The 24,137-nt window shown below is 51.8% G+C and overlaps 1 protein-coding gene across 1 annotated transcript; it reads right to left on the bottom strand.

Annotated features, from left to right (window-relative positions):
• Positions 1 to 1,624: 1,624 nt before the first annotated feature.
• On the bottom strand, positions 1,625 to 23,913 carry AKAP8 (A-kinase anchoring protein 8). Its single transcript, XM_010332828.2, has 14 exons — positions 23,802 to 23,913; positions 21,455 to 21,493; positions 18,613 to 18,645; positions 17,795 to 18,074; positions 16,847 to 17,330; positions 16,218 to 16,347; positions 15,929 to 15,975; positions 14,465 to 14,498; positions 12,521 to 12,608; positions 9,169 to 9,310; positions 8,779 to 8,872; positions 8,211 to 8,341; positions 6,331 to 6,426; positions 1,625 to 2,340 (listed from the first exon to the last, which is right to left on the bottom strand). The coding sequence occupies exons 1-14, from the start codon at positions 23,818 to 23,820 to the stop codon at positions 1,906 to 1,908; spliced, it is 2,052 nt and encodes a 683-aa protein (XP_010331130.1). The 5' UTR covers positions 23,821 to 23,913; the 3' UTR covers positions 1,625 to 1,905.
• Between the last annotated feature and the right edge of the window lie 224 nt (positions 23,914 to 24,137).

Raw genomic sequence — 24,137 nt, forward strand, 5'->3', positions numbered from 1 at the left:
CATGCCCAGCTAATTTTTTGTATTTTTAGTAGAGACGGGGTTTCACCTTGTTGACCAGGATGGTCTTGATCTCTTGACCTCATGATCCACCCGCCTCGGCCTCCCAAAGTGCTGGGATTATAGGCATGAGCCACCGTGCCCGGCCTATTTTTATTTTTTTAGAGACAGAGTCTCACTCTGTTGCCCAGGTTAGAGTGCAGTGGTGTGATCTCGGCTCACTGCAACCTCCACCTTCCAGGTTTGAGTGATTCTCTTGCTTCAGCCTCCTGAGTACCTAGGACTACAGTCGTGTATCATGGCGCCCAGCTAATGTTTGTATTTTTAGTAGAGACAGGTCACCATGTTGGCCAGATTGGTCCTAAACTCCTGACCTCAAGTGACCCACCCGCCTCGGCCTCCCAAACTGCTGGGCTTACAGGCGTGAGCCACCTTGCCCAGCCAAGAGAACAAGCTTAAAGGGCACGTTCAGCCTGCAAAGAAGGCGCATCTATGCAACGTGAACAAATGCTGAGCAGAAATGACCCAGAGGCGCCACCGTCTCATCAAGCAGTTTATTTCCATTTTTAGTTCTAATGTTGATTTCTTCATAAATATTCACCCAGAATCTCCACTAAGGTTCCTCATGAACAGGGCCCAATTCCTAGAATGTGTATCATGTTAGCCCCTGGTGTACAGGAGAGAATCACCAAGTTATTTTACTGCCTCCTTTTCTAATGATTCCCCAGTGGCCCATGTTTCCCAACATGTGAGATGTATACAGTTCAAAAGGCCACAGGGAAACTGACACAGCACGGCCATTTCAAAAGGGATCTTCAGACTCTTCTAATTTTAGGAAATTGTGTGCTAACTTTGAACACATGCTAGCCTTCCTTTTTCAGATTCAGAAAGGTCTAAATAGCTGTTTCTCTAAAGTGAAACATTATTTCATTATATTATTATTTTGTAATAGATAGCTTCTATCTATGGCAGTTTATGTTGGATTATTCCATCTATGGGAATCACATCAAGTTTTCTTTCCGAGATGGGGTCTTGCTATGTCGACCAGGTTGGTCTCGAACTCCTAGGCTTAAGCTATCCTCCTGCCTCAGGCTCCTAAACTACTGGGATTATAGGCATGTGCCACCACGTCCCACCAAATTTTCTTTGTAAATGCGTTTGAGTGGGAGTAACTCATTTTAAAGGAAAAAACTTCAACTAATCTAGAGGTGGAACACAAATGAGGTAAAACATGAGAGAGGCGATGCTGCGAGACTAACCGTTGAAAACAGTGCCCTCTGCACAGTCTGGCTCTTGAGGGTGAGGTGGGTGTGCTTCTAGTGGTGTAGGTTGGTCCGATTCTTCTGGCCTCTGCTTGCGTGGATGTGACATAGTCAATGCCATGTTGAACCAGGTGCTGCGAAGTCCTGTAAAGGTCACTCACCATACAGAGTGCTACAAAGATACAGGTTAAAGGCTGAAGCTTAAAATGTAAAAAACAAAAATCCCCTACAGAGCAAGGTATATTCCTAGTGCTGAGCTGTTCCCAACCAAAAAAAAAAAAAAAAAAAAAATTTAAGGTCAAAAATAAAAAAGGAGGCATTCAGTCAGTGGTTGTATTGAAGAAGCAAAGTATCAATCATCAAGCTGTAATCACCCAACCTTTATTATTCCAAGTGCAGTGTCAAGAGAAATGTTATAGCCGCTAAGGAAAAGGTACGTCTGCAGCTCTCAAACACAGGCAAGAAGCCACATGGCTGCGTGAGACAAGCCGAGGGGCTCTGCCCAGGAGGAAATGGCTGGGGCTCTTGACCAAAATCAGTTTACAGTGTATCCCGGTAGCACACACCCTTGTACTGCTTACAAACCAAGGGAGAAAGAGCTATGCATCCATTATACAACACCTCCCCTGGAACAGGGAAATGAGCATCATTCTGTGACAACAGCATCTTTGGACTCTGCATCAGTTTGTTCCGCTTCGGTATCCGTGGCAGCTGGGGCAGGAGCAGCTGTGGTTTGGGCACTTTCTCCCTCTACTGCCATTGTCTCGGTGCTACTTCCTGCCTCCACGACACCCTTCTCAGATGCTGTTCCGAAGGGCACCTGCTCTTCCAGGGGCTGTTCAGCTTCAGGATCATTACTAGCCTCTGTTCTGTCCACAGGGCCTTTGCCCTCAGCTGGCTCCCCGCTGCTCTCCAGAGCCGGTGCTCCTTCCCCGTCCACTGCCCTCACTGCTGCCGTGATCACCTCGGCTAAGACGTCCGTGGCCACTGCCTCAGGTGTCTCTTTCTTATCCTCAGTTTCTAAATTGTCATCTCCTTCCATTTCTGGATCAATAGTTTCATTGGTGAAAGGGTCCTCACCCTGGCCAAAGAGAAACACATGTCAGTGTAGCAGAATTCAGGAGGCCTACCAATGCTGGGATGTCAGCTTTGCAGAACCAGCAGAGTCCACAAGAGAAACATTTCCATAAACACCACCACGGGAGTTAAACTTACAGGTTCTCAGAGCCTACAGATTCAGAAAAGACCTCGGAAAAATGTCACTAGACATTCTGCTATTTTTTTTTTTTTTTAAGTTGGACTCTCACTCTGTGGCCTAGGCTGGCAGGACTACAGTGGTATGATCTTGGCTCACTGCAACCTCAGCCTCCCAGGTTTAAGTGAATCTCCTGCCTGCCTCCCAAGTAATGGGTTTATAGGCATGCACCACCACGCCTGACTAGTTTTTTTTTTTTTTTTGAGGTGGAGTTTTTGCTCTGTTGCCCAGGCTGGAGTGCAATGGTGCAATCTCGGCTCACGGCAACCTCTGCCACCTAGGTTCAAGCAATTCTCGTGCCTCAGCCTCACGAGTAGCTGGCATCACAGGTGCCCACCACCACGCCTGGCTAATTTCTTTTATTTTTTTCTTTTTTTTTTTTGAGATGGAGTTTCACTTTTTTTTTTTTTTTTTTTTTTGAGACGGAGTTTCGCTCGTTACCCAGGCTGGAGTGCAATGGCGCGATCTCGGCTCACCGCAACCTCCGCCTCCTGGGTTCAGGCAATTCTCCTGCCTCAACCTCCTGAGTAGCTGGGATTACAGGCACGTGCCACCATGCACAGCTAATTTTTTTTTTTTTTTTTTTTTTTGTATTTTTAGTAGAGACGGGGTTTCACCATGTTGACCAGGATGGTCTCGATCTCTCGACCTCGTGATCCACCCGCCTCGGCCTCCCAAAGTGCTGGGATTACAGGCTTGAGCCACCGCGCCCGGCGTTTTTTTATTTTTAGTAGAAATGGGGTTTCTGCCCACCTTGGCGTCTCAAAGTGCTGGAATTAGGCATGAACCAGTGCGCCAGGCACATTCTGCAGAAAGGTTCACGAGACCTAAGATTTCTTAACTTGATGTTTTTCTTTTCTTTTTTTTTTTTTTTGAGACGGAGTTTCACTCTTGTTACCCAGGCTGGAGTGCAATGGCACGATCTCGGCTCACCGCAACCTCCGCCTCCTGGGTTCAGGCAGTTCTCCTGCCTCAGCCTCCTGAGTAGCTAGGATTACAGGCACAAGCCATCATGCCCAGCTAATTTTTTGTATTTTTAGTAGAGACGGGGTTTCACCAAGTTGACCAGGATGGTCTCAATCTCTTGACCTCGTGATCCACCTGCCTCAGCCTCAACTTGATGTTTTTCTTAAAAAAAGGACATGTAGTCTGGGTGTGGTGACTCACGCCTGTAATCCCAGCACTTTGGGAGGCTCAGGCAGGCGGATCACGAGGTCAAAAGATCGAGACCATCCTGGCCAACATGATGAAACCCCATCTCTACTAAAAACATACAAAAATTAGCTGGACATGGTGGCGTGCACCTGTAGTCCCAGCTACTTGGGAGCCTGAGACAGGAGAATTGCTTGAAGCTGGGAGGTGGCGGTTGCAGTGAGCTGAGATTGTGCCACTGCACTCCAGCCTGGTGCCTGGCAACAGAGCAAGACTGTGTCTCAAAAAAAAAAAAAAAAAAGACATGTAACAGGAAGTTAACACTATGTTAAATTTCAGTGTCATTCAGGTGCTCAAACCTGTAATCCCAGCACTTTGGGAAGCTGGGGCGGGAAGACTGCTTGAGCTCAGGAGTTCAATACAAACCTGGGCAACACGTCAAAACCCCAGGCTCTACAAAATATACAAAATTTAGCTGGGTGTGGTGGAGCATGCCTGTAATCCCAGCTACTCAGGAGGCAGAGGCATTGGAACTGCTTGAACCCAAAAGGTGGAGGTTGCAGAAAAAAAAATTGTGTGTGTCATTTATGCCCATAGCCCTGAGATAAATTCCCATTTTATGGATGTGGAGTTGAGCTTCAAAGACCAGTAACTTACCAGACATAACAAAGCCACACTAAACATCAGGATGAAGATTCAAATCCAAGTCTGACTCCCTCAAAATTCTAAGTATATGCTAAAAAACTATCTCTAGTCTAAAGCGAATTAAAAATTATTATTACCAGATTAGGAAACATGTCTTAAAATATGAAGCTTAGGGCAAGGCGCAGTGGCTCATGCCTACAAACCCAGCAATTTGGGAGGTCAAAGCAGGAGGATCATGTGAGGCCACACCAGTCTGGTCAACAGAGCAAGACTATCTCAAAAAATTAGCTGGTGAGGCCGGGCGCGGTGGCTCAAGCCTATAATCCCAGCACTTTGGGAGGCCGAGGCAGGTGGATCACAAGATCAAGAGATTGACACCATCCTGGTCAACATGGTGAAACCCCATCTCTACTAAAAATACAAAAAATTAGCTGGGCATGGTGGTGCGTGCCTGTAATCCCAGCTACTCAGGAGGCTGAGGCAGGAGAATTGCCTGAACCCGGGAGGCGGAGGTTGCGGTGAGCTGAGATCGCACCATTGCACTCCAGCCTGGGTAACAAGAGTGAAACTCCATCTTAAAAAAAAAAAAATTAGCTGGTGTGCTGGTGTACTACTGCAGTCCTGGCTACCTGGGAGGCTGAGGTGGGAGGATCTCTTGAACTCAGAAATTCGAGGCTACAGTGAGCTATGACTACACTCCAGACTGGGTAAGAGAATAAGACCCGACTCTAAAATTAAAAATAAACGGAGACACTTAGAAGCCGGAGTCTACACTTGACTCTAGAACTCTGTCACTCAGTGCAGTGGCACGATCTCAGCTCATGGCAACTTCTGCCTCCTGAGTAGCTGGGACCACAGGTGTGTGCCACCATGCCCAGCTAATTTTAACTAACTTCTGGGCTCAGGGATCCTCCTGCCTCAGCCTCCCAAAAGGGTTTCACCATGTCGTCCAGGCTGGTCTTGAACTCCTGAGCTCAAAGCAATCTGCCCATCTCAGCCTCCCAAAGCACTGAGATTACAGGCGTCAGCCACCACGTCCGGCCATGTTTCTTAAATAGATTCGTTTCTGTGCCTTTAATAGATGAACTGTCAACTATGGAAGCATTTAGTAATTGAGAGGACAGAAAACAGGTCCTGAAGTCAGGTTGTGGGCTGGGGCTTAGCTACCAGCCCCAAATGCTTAAGTCCTAGGAAGAACACTGAACAAAATGGGTTCCACAAGACAACTGGGAGCTCTTCTAACCAGCTTTCTCTCCAAGAACATCCACTTTGGGACTTTCACATGCTGCTCCCATCACGAAGGCCCTGGTTCTTCACTACCCCTCATCTTCAACCTCACTGTCAGCTAGCTCTGCCAACGAAATCTTTTTACCTTATCTGCTAGAAAATTATCTACCTGATTTTTTTTTTTTTTTTTTTGGCGATGGGGTCTTGCTCTGTCACCTGGACTAGAGTACGGTTGTGCAATCATAGCTCACTGCAGCCTCTAACTTCTGGGTTCAGGGATCCTCTTGCCTCAGCTTCCCAAACTAGTGGGGTTACAGGCATGAGCTATTATTCCCAGCTCCCAGCTTTTTTAAAGACCAGGTCTTGCTATGTTACCCAGGCTGAAGTGCAGTGGTACCACCATAACTCACTGTAGCCTCAAATTCCTGGGTTCAAGTAATCCTCCCAACTTCCTGAGTAGGGCTAACCTTGGGTTTTTCTTGAAAAAGCCTCTAACTATCATTTGCTCAGAATTTTAAGGCTAAAACATTCAGGGTTTTTTTTTTTTAAGAGTCATGGCCATTACACACTGATTAATCAGTCAGCACCATATCCCCAGAGTCCCCAGGCACGCAGTCAGTCGGTGGAAATCCCAAGTTGTCACGTTCCCAAGCCTGATATATTCCGGTGTCCATCAACTGCTCAAAAGACTCAGAAGTGCTAAACACTGCACTCTGGATTCCACTCCCTGCTCGTGGGGTTCATCCTCCCTTTCAAAAGCTTTCCCCGTCCATGGTACTTTCGAGCACAGACCTTGAGGTATTTTTCCAGCATCTTCACTATGTGTCTATTGTTCAAAACACTCTTAGCCACATGGAGACTGGTTTTCTTGAACTGTTCAGCAGCCAACTGCAAAAGGAACCAAATGTAAGCTTTTAAAAATGGCACAAATAAGGAAGAGAACAAACCAGCCAGGCTCTGCCGAGTCTTCCTGAGATCAGCCCTAGGCAGACAGGCAAATCTCAAAACACCAGGTTTCAAGAGAGAAGGCTCCAGAGAGACTGTGCAACCAAGACTAACAGACTGGAAAAGCCGGATAGTCTTAAGAGATAAACACAATGATGTGCCACTGAGACCCATGTAGCACGTGCAGAATAGGAGGTGAAACAAGAGCATGTACAAATGAGAGGCTGTGCAGACTCAGTGGAGGAAAAGAGCAACCTCTTTTCATTTTTTTTTTTTTTATTACATTGATGTTGTAACGAGTTCAACAACAAAAGCATGACTAGGCTGGGTGTGGCAGCTCACACCTGTAATCCCAGCAATTTGGGAGGCTGATGCCAGGCGTACAATTTGGGAACACCTGAGGCCAGGCGTACAAGACCATCATGGCGAAATCCCAACTCTACAAAAAATTAGCTGGGCGTGGTGGCGCACACCTGTAATCCCAGCTACTCAGAAGGTTGAGGGACAAGAATCTGGAAGGTGGAGGTTGCAATGAGCTGAGATTGCACCACTGCATTCCAGCCTGGACGACAGAAACTCTGTCTCAAAAAATAAAAAACAACAACAAAACAAAAAACAACTATGACTGCACCAAGCCTCTGACTGTTTTAGGGCCTGACTGATTTGCACAATGGTCCCTTGCTTGTATACTGCTTTTCAACTAATCTTTTTTTTTTTTTTTAATTTTTATTTATTTATTTTTTTAAAGATGGGGTTTCACCATGATGGCTAGGCTGGTCTTGAACTCCTGATCTCAGGTGATCCACCCACCTTTGCCTCCCAAAGTGTTAGGATTACAGGTGTGAGCCACCGTGCCTGGCTCAGCTGATCTTTAATAGTACTGTGGCTGAGCCTGGTGGATCACCTAAGGTCAGGAGTTCAAGACCAGCCTGGCCAACATGGTGAAACCCCATCTCTACTAAAAATACATTAGGAGGCTCAAGCAGCATAATTGCTTCAACCTGGGAAGCAAAGGTTGCAGTGAACCAAGATCGTGCCATTGCACTCCAGCCTGGGCAACAAGAGTGAAACTCTATCTCCAAAAAAAAAAAAATCCAAAACCAAAAACAGTACTGTGAGATGGGTGGGCAGCTCTTGACATCCCCATTGAATAGCTGGATAAACTAAGAGAGAGATGCTAACCCTGGGCCAGAAAGTTCCAGCCTGTGGACCAAACGCAGCCACAGCCACTTTTACTGTCTGCTTTTTTGCACTGACCGTAGGTAGAGCGATGTTGCTGAACAGACTCTATGGTCTGCAATGCTAAAAATATTTGTATCTAACGCCTTACAAAAAAGAATGTGCTGACCCCTGAGCTCAACATTTAGCCAGAAGCCCCATCAGCTAGGTTAGAACAGAATCAGTCCTTTTAGTCCAAGTCCCCTGGGCCACTCAGCTCTCAATGGCCTTCAGCTTCAGCTTACGGAAGCCCCCAGGCCTTCAGCTACTGGAGAACTGACCGATGTGGCTTACAGGAAACACTCTCAAATCAGGAGAATCTCAGTTACTGCATTTAATCCATTCTAAGCAAACACGTTTTCTCACATTTCTATAAAAAATATAGGTGAATCTTACAACCAATCAATGGAAGTGACAGACTTCAAACACAGCAAGAACCGCTGAAGATGTGGGGCTCTGAGCCACAGCCTGCAACACGCACCCTAGGCAGTGTGGGGTGGAAGACTCACCCTGCGGTTGTGATTGTGGTCCATGGAGTGCAGGTGCCGCTGGAGGAGCTGCGGCTGCGCAGGGATCAGCATGTCGCAGGCCAGGCAGTGAGCAGCCTCGATCCTCTTGAAGAAGTGCTCCTGGCCAATCCCTGCGAGGAAATGCGTGTCTTAGGATCTGGGACAGCAAATGATGCTTTCCTCCTCCCACTCCCCAACAGGGTCCAGGTTTTCTCCCGGCAATACTCAGGAATCAGAAGGGCGTAGCCTGCCCTTCTTTAGGGAGTATGAGTCAGCACATTCGGCCTCTATAGCTGGGAATTCTGCACATTTCAGCTTTTCTGTTCCTTCTGGTCCTTTCTTTTCAAACCAAGGAGGAAACGACATCAAAGTGCTTAACGTCACTCTGATGTCAGCTACGACCTACGCAGAGCCACACTGAAGGCTTCTTTCTATTGCTGCTAAGCACTCTTCCCACAGGGCTCGCTGCCACCTTCTCAGCCACCTCAGGCTGGCCTTGCGCCATGTTTCACGGGTCACATGCCTTGCCACCATCCAGGACAGCAAGCATCCTGCAACCACAACTCACCTTTGAAAGGATCTGGTTTTGGTTTGGGGCTCTCTTTCTCCATCAATTCCTGACGTCGCTTCTCAATTTTCTTATTTCTGTTAATGATGTATTCCTAAGGTGGATTTGGAGATGGCATTAAGTAAAATGAGAAGCTGGCACGTGTGGCCATTTCTCAGCTGCCAGGGCTAGGCAGGCAGCTATCAGAGGAGCTCTGTGGGCAGAAGAGTGGGAACCACGATGGCTGGAGCCCTTGGTTGTTCCTGTGACTTGGGGACTTACACAGCTGTTCTATCTGGGAAAAGAAACCTCGACCAAGTTTTACACCTCTGATTTCCCTTCCTCCTTCAAAGGATCCGGCACCTGTGGGATTGACGGGGGACGTGGTGATGGGGGCCAGGTGTCCTTTACCTGGAGGAACTCCACCGTCTTGTCGGGCAGCTTGGTGCTTATAAACCGCAGTGTCTCTTTGTGAAATTTGCTTTGCAGATGCTTCTGGATCTCTTCGTCTTCAAAGCTACGGAACTTGCACACAGAACAGGCAAACTGAATCCTGGAGAAGAAAAACAAAGAGGGAAGTGAGGCAGGGAGAATCAGCTCACCTCTGGGGAGAGCGGAAATAGAAACAGGATTTTTCTTTTTTTTTTTTTGAGACAGAGTCTCACTCTGTTGCACAGGCTGGAGTGCAGTGGCAAGATCTCGTCTCGCTGTAATCTCTGCCTCCCAGGTTTTTCAAGCGATCCTCGCACCTCAGCCTCCCAAGTAGCTGGCATTACAGGTGCATGCCACTGCACTCAGCTAGGGAAAGTGGTTGCTGAAACAAGAGTTCTGACTTCCCAAGGGGCAACAGAATAGCAGTTACCCAGACTTCCCCGGCTGAATAGGAACATCGACTTACAAGTATCTCAGGCAAAGATTTGTAATCAGCTAACACTGCAGCCCCTCTGGCCCCAAAGCCTCTGAGAAAACACCAGAAAGGAGTGACTGCTCAGAACGAGGGACCCCCTAAGCTCTGGCTGGTGACTCCTTGGGGTGCAGCATCTACCTCCCAGCTTCTCAAATAAGCTTTGCTCCACAGCCACTGGGATGACACAAGGCAACCTCATTTTACGTGCAGAGAAAAGACCTCATACAATTCAAAACACAAAGCCCAAGATCAGTTCTCCCATTGGACTCCCCGTAAAGACGTCACATCCAGTTCTACAGATAAAAAGTGAGGCTTCTGGCTGGGCGTGGTGGCTCACGCCTGTAATCCCAGCACGTTGGGAGGCCGAGGCAGACGGAACACCTGATGTTGGGAGTTTGAGACCACCAGCATGACTGACATGGAGAAACCCCGTCTCTACTAAAAATACAAAATTAGCCAGGCGTGGTGATGCATGCCATGCTGCTTGGCGAGAGACAAGGAAGTACAGGCCCCAGGCCACCATACTGGGGTGCTCCCTCCCTGGCTCTGTCCTGGAGGTTCCAGCCCTTCTGGTGTAGGGGTGCAGGCCCTGTGGCACTCAGGATTTCACCTCTGCCAACTCCACACACCTGGCTTCTGAACCCTGACAAGCACCATGAAGACACTTCCACTTCGGGAGACACCCCCTATGGAGGAGAAAAGGGGACACATCCCGGGGCTCATACACAGAGCTGCCAGGAAGCTGCAGACGAGATGCACGTTTCCCTGCTACACTTCTGCCTTCCTGTGACAATTTCTCTAAGTCCCTTCAAGATCCTTAAGTCCTCAATCACTAGTGCAAGCTCTGAAGGTTTCTTTTCAAAAACAGGTCACCTCTTCATCGGAAGAACATACAAGATGATAAAATGAAAAAAGTAAAAAAAATGTCAGCCGGGCGTGGTGGCTCAAGCCTGTAATCCCAGCACTTTGGGAGGCCGAGGCGGGTGGATCATGAGGTCAAGAGATTGAGACCATCCTGGTCAACATAGTGAAACCCTGTCTCTACTAAAAATGCAAAAAAAAAAAAAAAAAAAAAAATTAGCTGGGTATGGTGGCACATGCCTGTAATCTCAGCTACTCAGGATGCTGAGGCAGGAGAATTGCCTGAACCCAGGAGGCAGAGGTTGCGGTGAGCTGGAATCGCGCCATTGCACTCCAGCCTGGGTAACAAGAGTGAAACTCCGTCTTTAAAAAAAAAAAAAAAAAAAAAAAGTCATCTCTATGCCTTTCTCCCAGTACTCTGGGAGGCCAAGGCAGAAAGATCTCTTGTGGCCAGTTCAAGACCAGTCCAGGCAACAGAGCAAGACCCCTGTCTCTAATGAATAGTCATCTCAATTTCCATGTGACGTGGAAGTCATCTACTCTATCCATTATTTATCTGTTTAAGATAACAATGGTTACAATGCTCCTGTACTAAAGAAGAAACGATTTTTTTTTTGAGATGGTATTTCGCTCTTGTCCCCCAGGCTGGAGTGCACAGGTGCAATCTCGGCTCACTGCAATCTCCACCTCCCGGGTTCAAGTGATTCAAAACGAGGCCAGGCGCCGTGGCTTGTGCCTGTAACCCCAGCACTTTGGGAGGCCAAGGTGGGCGAATCATGAGGTCAGGAGATCGAGACCAGCCTGGCTAACATGGTGAAACCCCATCTCTACTAAAGATATAAAAAAATAAAAAAAATTAGCTGGGTGTGGTGGCATGTGCCTGTAATCCCAGCTACTCAGGAGGCTGAGGCAGAATTGCTTGAACCTGGGGGGTGGAGGTTGAAGTGAGCTGAGACCGTGCCATTGTACTCCAGCTTGGGTAACAAGGAGAAGACTCCATCTCAAAGAAAAAAAAATAACTTTTTGAGCAGCTGGAGTCACCAAGCTGGAGTGCAGTGGCGTGACCCTGGCTCACTACAACCTCTACCTCCCTGGTTCAAATTATTCTCCTGCCTCAGCCTCCCGAGTAGCTGGGAGTACAGGCAACCACTACCATTCTTGGCTAATTTTTGTATATTTAGTAGACACCGGGTTTCACTACGTTGACCAGGCTGGTCATGAACTGCTGACCTCAAGCGATCCGCCTGCTCAGCCTCCCAAAGTGCTGGAATTACAGGTGGAAGCCGCCACACCTGGCCCCTTTTACTAAGCATTTCTTTGCACAAGAAAATTGCTGTCCCATGCGAGCTTTAAAGTCAAGGATTCCCCAGCATCACATCATCACTGGGGATTTCAGTTTCTAGTCAGAAGCCAGTTAACCGCTGACATGGAGCGGCAGGCACATGATGTGGTCACGCTGACATCCTTTGGGCTCGACATGTTTGCATTTCTTTTCTATTCTTGGAAGAAATCTTGATGGTAGGACCATCTCTCTACCTATCTCTCAGCTCTGTCAAACACCAGGAGTGGTCTGGATTTGAACAAGGTGAATGCAGGAAACTTGTCTGAGATGCCAGGTACCAGGTCAGGGGACAGGGACATCCATCAGGCCTGCAGGAGAGTAAGAGAGCCCCCTGCTGGGCAGTTATGGGCCACACAGACTCACCAGCAAGGCTGCAATTCCAGAGAAATAGACAAACCCGGGTCAAACACCAATTCTCTAAGCAAGAGCAGAAACCTAACCTCACCAAAGCCACATCCCAGCCATTCTAGAAGACAGGCAGCGTGTGTGCTACGAGCACAAAGAGTGGCAGTGTCTTCTGCACCCTCAACTGTTTCCTGTTTTGCCTCCCACTGGCATGGCCCCGGTGCTGTGGAGCTAGGACAGGGGAGCTCGGCAGTGCCTACCCCGTGCGAGGTCCACCTCCTCCAGTGGGGGTGGTGCCCACGCCTCACCTGTCAGCTGCACGGTCCCGCATCCTGTCTCTCCTCCTTTGCTTTTCCCTTCTCTTCTTTAATTCCTCATCCTCGTCTTCCTTCTCTCCTGTAACAGACAAGTCCCTTCGAGACGCTCTGCGGGGCCTGCACAGGAGCTGAGCTCCAGGGCCTGGTCCGGGGAAATGGCTTGGCCACCACACCCCGTGTCTTGCCACTGCCTATACCGTGTGGCAGGGTCCAGGATGCCCCAAGGCACCAACAGAGACTTCCCAGTGGACATGGGTCTGGGGTGAGAACCCGGAGGAGTCACCTCACTCCCTGCATGGCCTAAGGAGGCCGGGACAGGCCAGGGACACAGCCTGTCTATCCCATGTGCACCACGGCCCCCTGCTCTCTCTGTCCTCCCCATCCTGCTTGTCCAATCTAGTGCCCTGCAATGGGGTCTTCTCCCAGTAACACAGGAGAAGGCAATTCTCCCCGGATGAAGACACAGCAGCTCAAGGCTTCAGGAGGTGAAGCAGCCGCTCTGCCGCCCTGTCCCACCTCTAGGTGGACCTTGATGAGTGTCCTGGCGGCCCCGTCTGAACTAGGGCCTCAGCAGGTCTGACAGTCCTTGCTGGCCCGACCTCTATCTTCCACTCACAAAAACCGTCAATCTAGGGCTTTCCCAGGGCTGCGTGGGAAGCAATCCTAGAAACAAAAATGGGAAGAGACCGATTGGTCCTCCCGTCCGTCCCCCAGGGCCAGCACAAGAGCTCCTCAGAGAGCCACGCGGCCATCATCCCAGCGTGAGGCCAGGCCGGGTCCCCAAGGCTCAAGGCCAGGGCCAGACGCTGAAAAAAGGTTGGAGAAGCATCTGAACCGTAACCCCTACCCCTGATGCCAGTCCCGAGACTGTCCCACGAAGATGGCGACCGGCGTGCGCTGCTCAGAAGCCTCTCAAAAGGGCGTGTGGGATTTTTGGCAAGAGGTCACTGCCTGAAACTATGACTGCTGTTTAATAGCAAAGTCATCCCGGGTAGGTAGCAGGACCTGCGCGCAACAGACATGTCACTTTTGCTTTAGCATTGTGCCATTAAGCGCTCAGGGCGCCCTGTGCTATGGACAGGACCACTGCGGGTGGTTGGGGGAGGACCGCAGAGGGCAGGCTGCTAAGCTTCAATACGTAACAGGAGGGGCAATTAAGCCACGTGCCTCAAATGATCAGGAGCTGGGCCACCGAGGAGCCAGCCTGTGATCCTTGGGGTAACCAGCTACAGACAGAGCCACAGAATGGGGAAAGAAACAAGTGGCTTCAGGGTGAGCTCCACGTCACAACGCCTCAGGCCGCCCTGCCAAACAGGCTTCAAGCCTGGCCCGCTGTTGCCGCAGACCCTCTGGCCTCCTGCGTTGGACATGAAGAGCCCTGCTGGGCGGTGACTCACTGGAGGACTCAGTGAGCCCGGGTGCTCCTGACCCTGCAGGTGTCTGCTGTCACATACTCACAGGCACGTGGCAATGCGTGCTGCAGCTGCATCCCCACCACCGAGGTCACAGCACAGCCTGGAGCGAGCGACGGAGGGACTGGACAGAATTAAGTCCAGGAGAAAACGGTTCAGGGACATGCACTGGTTGAGGAGGGCACAGAAGATGGGCTGGGGGGAATCTCTTCTCTCATGTCTCTCCTTCCCTACAAACTTGAACTGTGGTGGACACCCAAGGCTGCCCCCACCCCCTGTTGCAGCCCACATGGGGTCAGGCAGACAGACCCATTTTGAGTACTGCCCCAGACACTTTGAAGCAAAGTGTCTGGTGATCGCCACGGTCAAGGCCCATTTGGTGGCTGCAGCCCCTCTTCCCCCACAGCCACGGGCCCCTTCATCCAGGCCTCCGGCTTGCTCAGAAGCCCAGCCTTGCTGGGTAGTTAAGTGCAGGGCAGCCAGGCAGACACAGGAAAGCTGCAAAGGACACAGCAACGCCTACCTCTCTGCCGCCCAGACTCGCAGAATTCATCCTCCTGGAAAAGAGTATACACGAAGTCCGGCAGTGAGCTGGTGTGTCCGGAACTCTCCACAACCAGCCTAGCCCCTGGCCACTGCCTGGTGGGTGGTCTCACCCCAGACCTAGGTGGCTATGCCATCAAGAATGAGCCAGTGTGTCAGGACCGGCCTCCAAGGCTCAGGACAGGACTTGGGCGTCCCGTTACCACTCCCAGTTGCCTTCAGAGATTCTGTGACGACCTTTCTAAAAAGCCACTCACCCGTCCTCTCTCAGTTCCTCCTAAGCTGCAGAACTGCCTGTCCCATGGCAAAGGCCCACCCGCACAATTCTATAAACAAAGCCTGCTCACCGATTGTAGGGTGAGGGAGTCTGACTTGAGGGATGCTAGTTCCGGCATTCTTGATAGAAAATGGGCTCCACCATGTTTCCCAAGCTTTTGTTTATATTTACCCAATGTCTTAGTAAGAAATCACAGATAAATAAAAATGATTCAGATACTCAGAAATCTGAGTATCTGAACAGAACTGATTCTTTAGGCAGTGGACATATGGTTAAATTAATAATCGACAGGTTTGCAGAGATTCCTAGTCTAAAACAGAGACCAAGTGAGATTCTGAAAACCTGAAAAGCGCCGTATCCTGCCTGCTCCCTGCCTGCATGACCTTTAGGACCTGAGGAAAGCCCTCCTTCCACGCTGGACCTCTAGGCCCTACGCCCCCGACTTGGACCAGAATCTACACTGGGGTAGTGGCGGCACCTCCCCAGGAGCTTGGGGTGGTCCCGGCTATGAACTGGCCCCTGATGCTGCCCACTTGTGCCTCATTGGGAGGACGGAAGGACGTGGACACTTGTCAACAGCACCCGGCACAGAGCTGGTGGCAAATGAGCCTCCAGTCTGTGCTTGGAGGCTTTAGCCCACAGTCCCTGCAGTCAAGGGAGAGGAACAGGAGCTTTTTTCAGAAAGAGAATGTTTGTTGTAGGTGGAACTTTTTTTCTTTTTTTTTTTTTTTGAGACAGAGTCTCCCTTTGTTGCCCAGGCTGGAGTGCAGTGGTGCAATCTTGGCTCACTGCAGCCTCCAACTCCCAGGTTCAAGTGATCCTTCTCCCTCAGCCTCCCAAGTAGCTGGGTCTACAGGCATGTACCCTCCATACCCGGCTAATTTTTGTATTTGTATTTCATCATGTTGGCCAGGCTGGTCTTGAACTCCTGACCACAGGTGATCCACCCACCTTGGCCTCCCAAAGTGCTAGGATTGTAGGCATGAGCCACCACACCAGGTTAAGGGGGGAAACTTTTAGAAACCTAGCTGAAAGTGAGTGTCCTAAATCCACTATGAGGTAGTCAGATCTACCACGGCAGCTGCTCCTGCCCTTCTGTGAGGAAGGGCGATTAAAGAAAGAAAAAAATCCCGCACTAGAGGCAAAAGTGCTGCCTGCTGGACTTACGCCCTTGAATTCTTCATCTCCTGAGCGGAAGTCACCAGCTCCGTCATCTGCCAGACACAAAGAGAGGAAACGTCAGTCCCCGAAGTGGTCCGATCCAGTTTTCGCCCTCCCAAGCTCGCTCTTCAGGGTGAATCTGTCCTGACCACAGTGGGGGTTGAGGGAGCGGGGGTGAAACATGCCACTGGCGAGTGTCCATGACATGGACAGGACAGGCAGAGCCCTCAGTAGGCAGCTGACCCTTTCTGCATCCGCCTGGCCTGCCTGGCCCGCCTGGCCCCCCAGGACGTACCATTTTCGGAGAAATCTCCTTCACTGTCAACCCGGGCCAGTTTGGTGTCTGGCTCCTCATACAGTTGGAACTGCTTCCGTTTCCTGCCCATGCCATCTGGTCCGAAGCGGTCAGACCCTCTCCTCCTGGGCTACAGACAACAAGCACACCCCATGAACTACTTACCTGGGCCGTGAAGATGCCCCACAGAAAAGAACAAAGAGGTTGTAAGATCAGGCAACACAGACACACAAGGTCTTTTCAAAAAGCAAAGACACAACATACTTGAAACTAAAGAGAAAATCATGCTGAGTGAAGGAAGCCAGGAACACAAGGCTATGTGTTTCATCACTCCATTTGCACAAAACGTCCAGAACACGCAAAACCAGAGACCAAACGAAGACTGGTGGTTGATGGGGGGAGGAGATGGGGTGACTAAGGAGCAGAGGTTTCTCTTCAGGCTGACAGAAATGCTAAGATTAGACTGTGGTGGTGGGGATGATTTCACAACCCTGTAAATTAACTAAAAGCTGAGCTGCACACTTAAAAAATTTAAGTTTAAGTGAATGTCGTGATAGGGAAATTTTACCTCGACAAAGCTGCTAAAAAGAGAAACGAAGGCGGCCCAACGGAACCTTGTGAGGGCTTACCCGATCCCGCATCCGGGGCTGCGAGCGGCCACATCCGTAGGGTATGGTGCTGTCAAAGCCACCCACCCCCTGCATGCCCATCACGCCATAGTCAGGAGCCATGGACTGGGAGAAGAGGGATGGAGGCGGCCGGCTGTGGGAAGGCCCTCCCAGGCCCCGTCCACCCACATAGTTCAGCTCGTTCCAGGGTGTGGACAGGGGCTCAGAGGTCGCTGTCGGAGGCATGAAGGGGTCGCTGCGCATGAATGTGCCGGGGTTGCTCCGGTCCTGGAAGTGGCCCTGGCCCCGGCCCCGCATGAAGCCATCAAGGGAGCCCCGTTCCCGGGCCAGGTCTCGGCATTCACCATACTGCCCCGCAAAGCTGCCATTGCGGTTGGACCCCAGGTCGAAGTCATAGTCGTAGCTGTAGCTGGGGCGGTAGGGGTCGTGCTCTGGCAGACAGGGTCTAGAGTCATAGGACTCGAACGGCTGGAAGCGGAAGGAGCTGAAACAGAAAGAGCCTGTCAGGGGCGGCCACCCCAGTCACCCACCTCCACGATCCCTTGGTACAACCTCCATGTCTCCCCCACCCCCAACGTCCCTACATTCAGAAGAGCAAATCAAACCACCTGCATCCTACTTAAGTACTTGGATGGCAAAACCAACCAATACCCTCCCTGGAACACTGCTGAGTGGGGGACACAGAGCCCTTGGCCCCAAGAGCAACCTCATGAAGAAAAAAAGTGTCTGGGGGAGCTTAGCCAGCAACCATGCCCAAGCCCCACCATGCAGAAAACCAGCAAGGAAGTCCTATTGTAACACCAGCGCTTCCCCACAAGCCCAGCTCATCAATGCCACACCCAAAAGGGAGGTGAGGACAGCCCTCCCTCTAGAGTAGGTACCCACTCCCATGTGCACAGAGGTGGGTGGGTGTGGGGTTCCAGGGGAAGGGCTGGGGTCTATAATCACCTCTCCCGGTCCTGCATGCCCTCCCCACCGCCGCCGCTCCCGCCCCTGCCTCCTTCCTTGGACATCATGTCCAAACGCTGGTTGATCTTGGCAATGAGGGAGTCGGAATTGTCGGTGCACGGCTCTGGGACGTAAGAGGCCATGTGCATGGCAGGGCCCCCGGCCGCCAGGCCACCATCACTGGCCTTGGCAGCCTCCCAGGAGGCTGGGCCATAGCTGTAGGTTGCGCCTGTGGTGACGTTGGTATTCTGGGCACCGTAGTAATTGTAGTTTTCATAACCTGTCATGGGAGGAGAAGCAAGTCAGACCTCAGTGGCCATGAGGCCTGCCTATGGTGGACATGACTGGGGAGGGGCACCTGCTGCCACGGAGAAGGAAAAGGGGTGTGGGACCCAGTGCTGCTGGCATCACTCCACATTATGCTGTGACTTGCCAACAGGCAGCACGAAGTGGCCAGAAAAAGGGGTAGCCTCAGTGCTGAGTGGCGGGTTTTGTCTGCCAGACTCTAGGACCTGTTCCCCATCCAACGCCAGGGTGACCAGGAGCCTGGAAATGGCAGTTCCGGCTGCTGACAGGCCCCATTAAGGACCTTGCTCCCCAGGCACAGTCGCAACCCTCCCTGGCATGCTCCCCCGAGGCCACCCGCCACAGCCCTCTGCAGCCCCTGTATTCACAACAGCAGCCCTGGCGGACTGTTTCTTCAGGAAGAGAGCCAGGAAATCCACGCCAAACCTCCCTGATGGGCTGATCTGCCTGGCCATCAGATCAGAAGCCCACTCACCCACCCGCAGACCCCCCCACCCCAACCAAGAGCCTACCTTGCCAGCTGGCCACACCAGTTCCATATGCACCTTAGGGAAAACAAACACACACAAAGCCCCGTTTGCAGAACGAAGGCACTGATGCTCCCACCTGTCACTTCGCTCCACCATCCACAGACCCAGGGCCAGGGCTTCCCTCAGCAGTTCTTAGCTCTCTCAACTCCTACAGAGCACTGGGCTCTCTCCCAGAAAAGGCCAGCTTCCCATCAGGGCGAGGGAAGGGACGCTGCACACTCCCCAGGAAGCTCATCCACTGTCGGCTGCCAGCTAAGAGGTCGGCTGGGCCAAGCCCTGGGCAGAGTCCTCGTAAAGGGTCACTTCCCACCAGAAGCCAGAGGGCAGGCACTGCCAACTGCTCAGCGAGGCACTGGTGCAAAGTCATGTCCTCGACTCAACCCAGCAAGATGATGTTATGTGCCACAAGAGACCCAGAGGGCTGCCTCCTGGGACACCGGTGGTGGGTGGGAAAGCAGTCCCACTCCCCAAATGTTGCCAGAGACAGAACTCAGGCTCAGAAAACAAAGGAAGCCCTCGTGCCCTAGCACACAGGCTGGCAGAAAGCAGAAAACCTTGCCAGCAGAGAGGACATACTGGTCCCCCAAACAAGCCTAGCATCATGACCCAGACTCTAGATCGGGGGTCTGCAAAAGGCCCGGCCACATCGAGCCTACTTCCCCTCTTGGCACAGCCCTTATGATTTTCCAATTTCTTTTTCTTTTTTTTTTTTTTTTGAGACGGAGTTTCGCCCTTGTTGCCCAGGCTGGAGTGCAATGGCGCGATCTCGGCTTACCGCAACCTCCGCCTCCCGGGTTCAGGCAATTCTCCTGCCTCAGCCTCCTGAGTAGCTGGGATTACAGGCACGCACCACCATGCCCAGCTAATTTTTTGTATTTTTAGTAGAGACGGGGTTTCACCATGTTGACCAGGATGGTCTCGATCTCTTGACCTCGTGATCCACCCGCCTCGGCCTCCCTAAGTGCTGGGATTACAGGCTTGAGCCACCGCGCCCGGCTTGATTTTCCAATTTCAGTGCCCCTAACTAAGTACCGGTACACTGCCCGCAGCCCTGCGTCCTCAGGCTCTGCCCTCAGCTAAGAATGAATTTTACATTTTCAAACGGTTGGGGTAAAATTTCTTTCTTTCTTTTTTTTTTTTTTGAGACGGAGTTTCACTCTTGTTACCCCCAGGCTGGAGTGCAATGGCGCGATCCCGGCTCACCGCAACCTCCCGCCTCCTGGGTTCAGGCAATTCTCCTGCCTCAGCCTCCTGAGTAGCAGGGATTACAGGCACGCGCCACCATGCCCAGCTAATTTTTTGGGTATTTTTAGTAGAGACAGGGTTTCACCATGTTGACCAGGATGGTCTCGATCTCTTGACCTTGTGATCCACCCGCCTTGGCCTCCCAAAGCGCTGGGATTACAGGCTTGAGCCACCGTGCCCGGCCTGGGGTAAAATTTCTAAAATATATTCAGTGACAAATGTTGACACGAGACACATCACTTACACATTTGTCAAAACTCAAGAGAACTATACATATTAACAAAAACTATGCCAGGCGTGGTGCCTCATGCCTGTAATTCCAGCACTTCGGGAGGCTGAGGCAGGAGGATTACCTAAGGTCGGGATTTCGAGACCAGCCTGACCAACATGGAGAAACCCCATCTGTACCAAAAATAAAAAATTAGCTGGATGTGGTGGCACATGCCTGCAATCCCAGCTACTTGGGAGACTGAGGCAGGAAAACCACTTGTACCCAGGAGGCGGACGTTGAGGTGAGCCGAGATTGTACCATTGCACTCCAGCCTGGGCAACGAGAGCCAAACCCTGTCTCGAAACAAACAAACAAAAAACTCTGAACTATAGTGAATAACATCACATCAACACTGGCTGATTAACTATAAATGCATCACACTAACACAAGGTTTTTTTTTTTTTTTTTTTTTTTTTTTTTTTGAGACGGTCTTGCTCTGTCACCCAGGCTGGAGTGCAATGGCATAATCACAGCTCACTGCAGCCTTGACTTCCTGGGCTCAAGGAATCCTCCTGCCTCAGCCTTCTGAGTGGCTGGGACTACAGGCACGTGCTGCCATGCCCTACTAATTTTTTCTTAGAATAAAAGGATTACTTGAGCTTGGGTTTTGAACTCCCAGGCTCAAGTGATGTTCTTGCCTCCGCCTCTCAAAATGCTGGGATTGCAGGCATCAGCTGCGTCACCCAGCTACTGCAGATCTTACTAATGAGAGACACTATGCCTGAGTGGAGGTGGCTGGGCGTATGGAACTCCACTTCTAAATCTAAAGCTGTACTACAAAGTCTGCTAATTATAGGCCGGACACAGTGGCTCATGCCTCTAATCTCAGCACTTTGGGAGGCCAGGGCGGGCGGATCACCTGAGGTCAGGAGTTTCAGACCAGCCTGACTAACATAGAGAAACCACTTCTCTACTAAAAATTCAAAATTAGCCAGGCATGGTGGCAGGTGCCTGTAATCCCAGCTACTCAGGAGGCTGAGGCAGCAGAATCGCTTGACCCTAGGAGGTGGAGGCTGCTGTGAGCCGAGATCGCTCCACTGCACTCCAGCCTGCGCAACAAGAGCAAAACAAAACAAAGTCTGTTAATTATAAAGGGAAAAAAAAAAACTTGGATATACTCTCAGCTACAGAGACTGTACCTCATAAAGCCACAAAGATATTCACGATCTGATCCTTTACTGCAAGTTTGCTGACCCCTGGGCCACTACTCTTCCTTGACCCTGGTGAGCATCAGGCTCAGCTCTGCCATGCTAGGGCCTTGAGTGTAGGGGAAACCCACGCCTCACCTGCAAAGCAGAGCCCACTTACCCTGGGTGTTGGCAGGTCCAGCACTCCATGCACCATAGCCTGCAAGAAGACCCTGTGAGTTAAGATTCTATTTGTCACACTAGAGAATGGGTCCTTTGGGGGGTACTATGAAGAGCCTAAAGGGATCTCCTTGCAGTTCAGTGCCAGCTGTACAAGAAGGAAGAACCCATCCCCACCTCCAAAGGCCCTCCCACAGCCGGCTAATTGCATCATCGCACTCCACCTGGCTGAAGTCAAAGCAGAAAAAGGGGAGAGGGAAGTGAGCTTGGACGCCAGCTCTGCCATGCAGAAAGACTTTGGCCCAGGACCTTACCCTTCCAAGCTTCACTTGACAACTGAGGCTAACACAAGGCCATCCACTCACCATGAGGACACATTCCCCCACCCATCACACAGCTATGAAACTGGCTGAGACCGCCATCACAAGGACCCCGTAACTGGAAACAAGCAAGGGAATTTGGTGGCATAAACTGCAACCCTCTAAGCTGCACTTCCTGCCATTTTAAGCCCTCCAAGGATCCCCTGAACCTTTAAGAGCCCCAGAGCCTTGGCCTGGCCCTAAGACCTCAGACTGTACTCCTCACCCTTCCAACATCCCCGCCCACTATGGCGTACGTCTGGTCCCTCCAGGAAGGAAGATGGGAACTGTGTTCTCTTCATTTTGTGTCCCTGGGGCCCAGCACTGAGCTGCGCACAGGTGGCCACCATGCCTGCCAAAAGACAGGAATGAGGCAGGAATACATCCATGTCTACCTCAACAGAACAACCCCCACTGCTAAGCGCCTAGTGTGTGCCGATACACGGCCAGTACAAAGCAAACCCTGCTGTCCCGGAATGACATTCGGGAGAAGGGAGCTAGGCTCATGGGTTATGAGACTTGACCCAGTCATACTGCTGAGTTTTGCCCTCTGCTATGCTATGCCTTCCCTTCAAGGCCCTCTAAATCCGTATCCGTATTCCAACAGCAAGTAACCAACCTCGTGAGACTGCTTCCTTAAGTGGCACGAGCTATTAACCTGAAAACGCTCCCTGAAACACGAGAAATGAGGGAAGCTGAAGTATCTCCACTAAGTCTGCAAGGTTTTCAGGAGGTAGGAAGAGTGGGTAAAAAAATTTCCAAACTAAGACTGAAAAAGAGGAATAAAGCACCTGCAGAAAAGATTTGATGGGAAGGAAGGAAAAGAACAGCAAAATCTACCTAGGCTGCGGGTCCGATAGACACCTAAAGCACAGGGGCACTGGCTCCCGCCTCAGGACCGACCCCTCTCTCTCCGCAATTTCTGCTGCTGGGATCCTTTTGCCCTGCCACTTCTCAAGATCGACAACTTATCGAGCTTCTGAAGCCAGGATCACACCAATAGCTTCTCTACAACCAGTCGAACCCCACCCAGCATGTCCCAACTATTCCGTGGGCAAACATGGCTCTCAGAAGGCTCTGATTCCACAAGCTGGGAGCAGGCAGCTAGAGATGATCGGCCCTACTGCAGGGCAAGGGCTAAAGCCAAGTGGGGAAAGGGCACGTTCCCTCTTGCACAACTCCTTGGCCCTCCAGGCCACAAAAGACTACCTAAAGGAGAACGGCCAATCTGTCACCAGTCCCAGGGCACATCAGGTTTCCAGCTTTGCACCAACACTCAGCATCTGCCTCTCACTATCCTGTTCCAGGCCAGCACGCGCCGGGTACCAGAGCTGGAGCCCGGCGAGGCTGACTCCTGCGCCGGCCGCACTCGACCCCACCGCGCTGCACCGGGCACTAAAGGGCCGACCTCGCGCAGCCCGACGGCTTCTGGGACAGACTCCCTGAGCCACGTGAGCCCAGCGGAGGCCCCCACCCGGCCCCGCAGGCCTAGGACAAGCCTGGAGAAAAGCTGCCCCCGCGATCAGCCGGCGGCCCCAGACCCCAGGCCCCGCGCCAGACCTCACGACCACACGCTGTAACTCCGCCCCCTAGCGCGGCCATTTTGTGGCGTCTTCGGAAGAGGAAGCCGGGAGTGCGAACGCCGGGGTCGCTAGGGGCCGCACGGGCCCCGCAGAAGGTGCGGGGCAGAAACGGCTCGCACGGCCCAAGGCACCCCCAACTTAAAGCCCACCGCGGCCTCTACCCCAACCCCGAGTCCCGCCCGCCTCCTCGGGCCCCGGCGGCCAATCCACACGCAGCGCCCCGGGAGCGACGGCGCCAAAACCCATTGAGCGGCGCGCCCGCGCGCGCGCCCCGACCTCCTCCGTAGGTCCCGGCTGCGGCAACCACGCTCGGGACGAAGGCCCAGCCTGCGGCCGTCTCCGCTGCGGCCGCGCCGCCCGCACAGCGCCTTTCCTCCCCGCTCCGCGCCCAGCAGCCAATACAAACCTCCGTAGCCCTGATCCATGGCTTCGACGCGACCCACCAGCAATCCCTTTTACTAGGCGGCCACAGGACGCAGGCGTTCAACGCACCTCCACCGTCGACTACTGGAAGATCAGGGGCGTAGGTCACTACTTCCGCGCGCTCCCATTGGCAGGTCTTCATAAAGGCCCGCCCCCACCGTCCCATCTGGCCTTTCGGGCTGCTCAGAATCCGCTTCCGCAGCGTATCGGGAGTTGTGGTGCCGCTGCTGTGTCCGAGGCGCAGCCTCTGCGCATGTGCATAGCTTCTCCGCCCCAGTCCCGCCCCGCCCCGCCGGCGCGGCAGAGTCACCGAGAAAGC

Source organism: Saimiri boliviensis, chromosome 14 (assembly GCF_048565385.1).
Source record: "Saimiri boliviensis isolate mSaiBol1 chromosome 14, mSaiBol1.pri, whole genome shotgun sequence".
Classification (NCBI taxonomy): domain Eukaryota; kingdom Metazoa; phylum Chordata; class Mammalia; order Primates; family Cebidae; genus Saimiri; species Saimiri boliviensis.

Coding starts and splice junctions, on each gene's coding strand:
- AKAP8 (XM_010332828.2), bottom strand. Junction 18,646..21,454: donor TGGACCTGCCAACACCCAGG/GTAAGTGGGCTC, acceptor GTTTTCCCTAAG/GTGCATATGGAACTGGTGTG. Junction 16,348..16,846: donor AGCCCCGGATGCGGGATCGG/GTAAGCCCTCAC, acceptor TGTTGTCTGTAG/CCCAGGAGGAGAGGGTCTGA.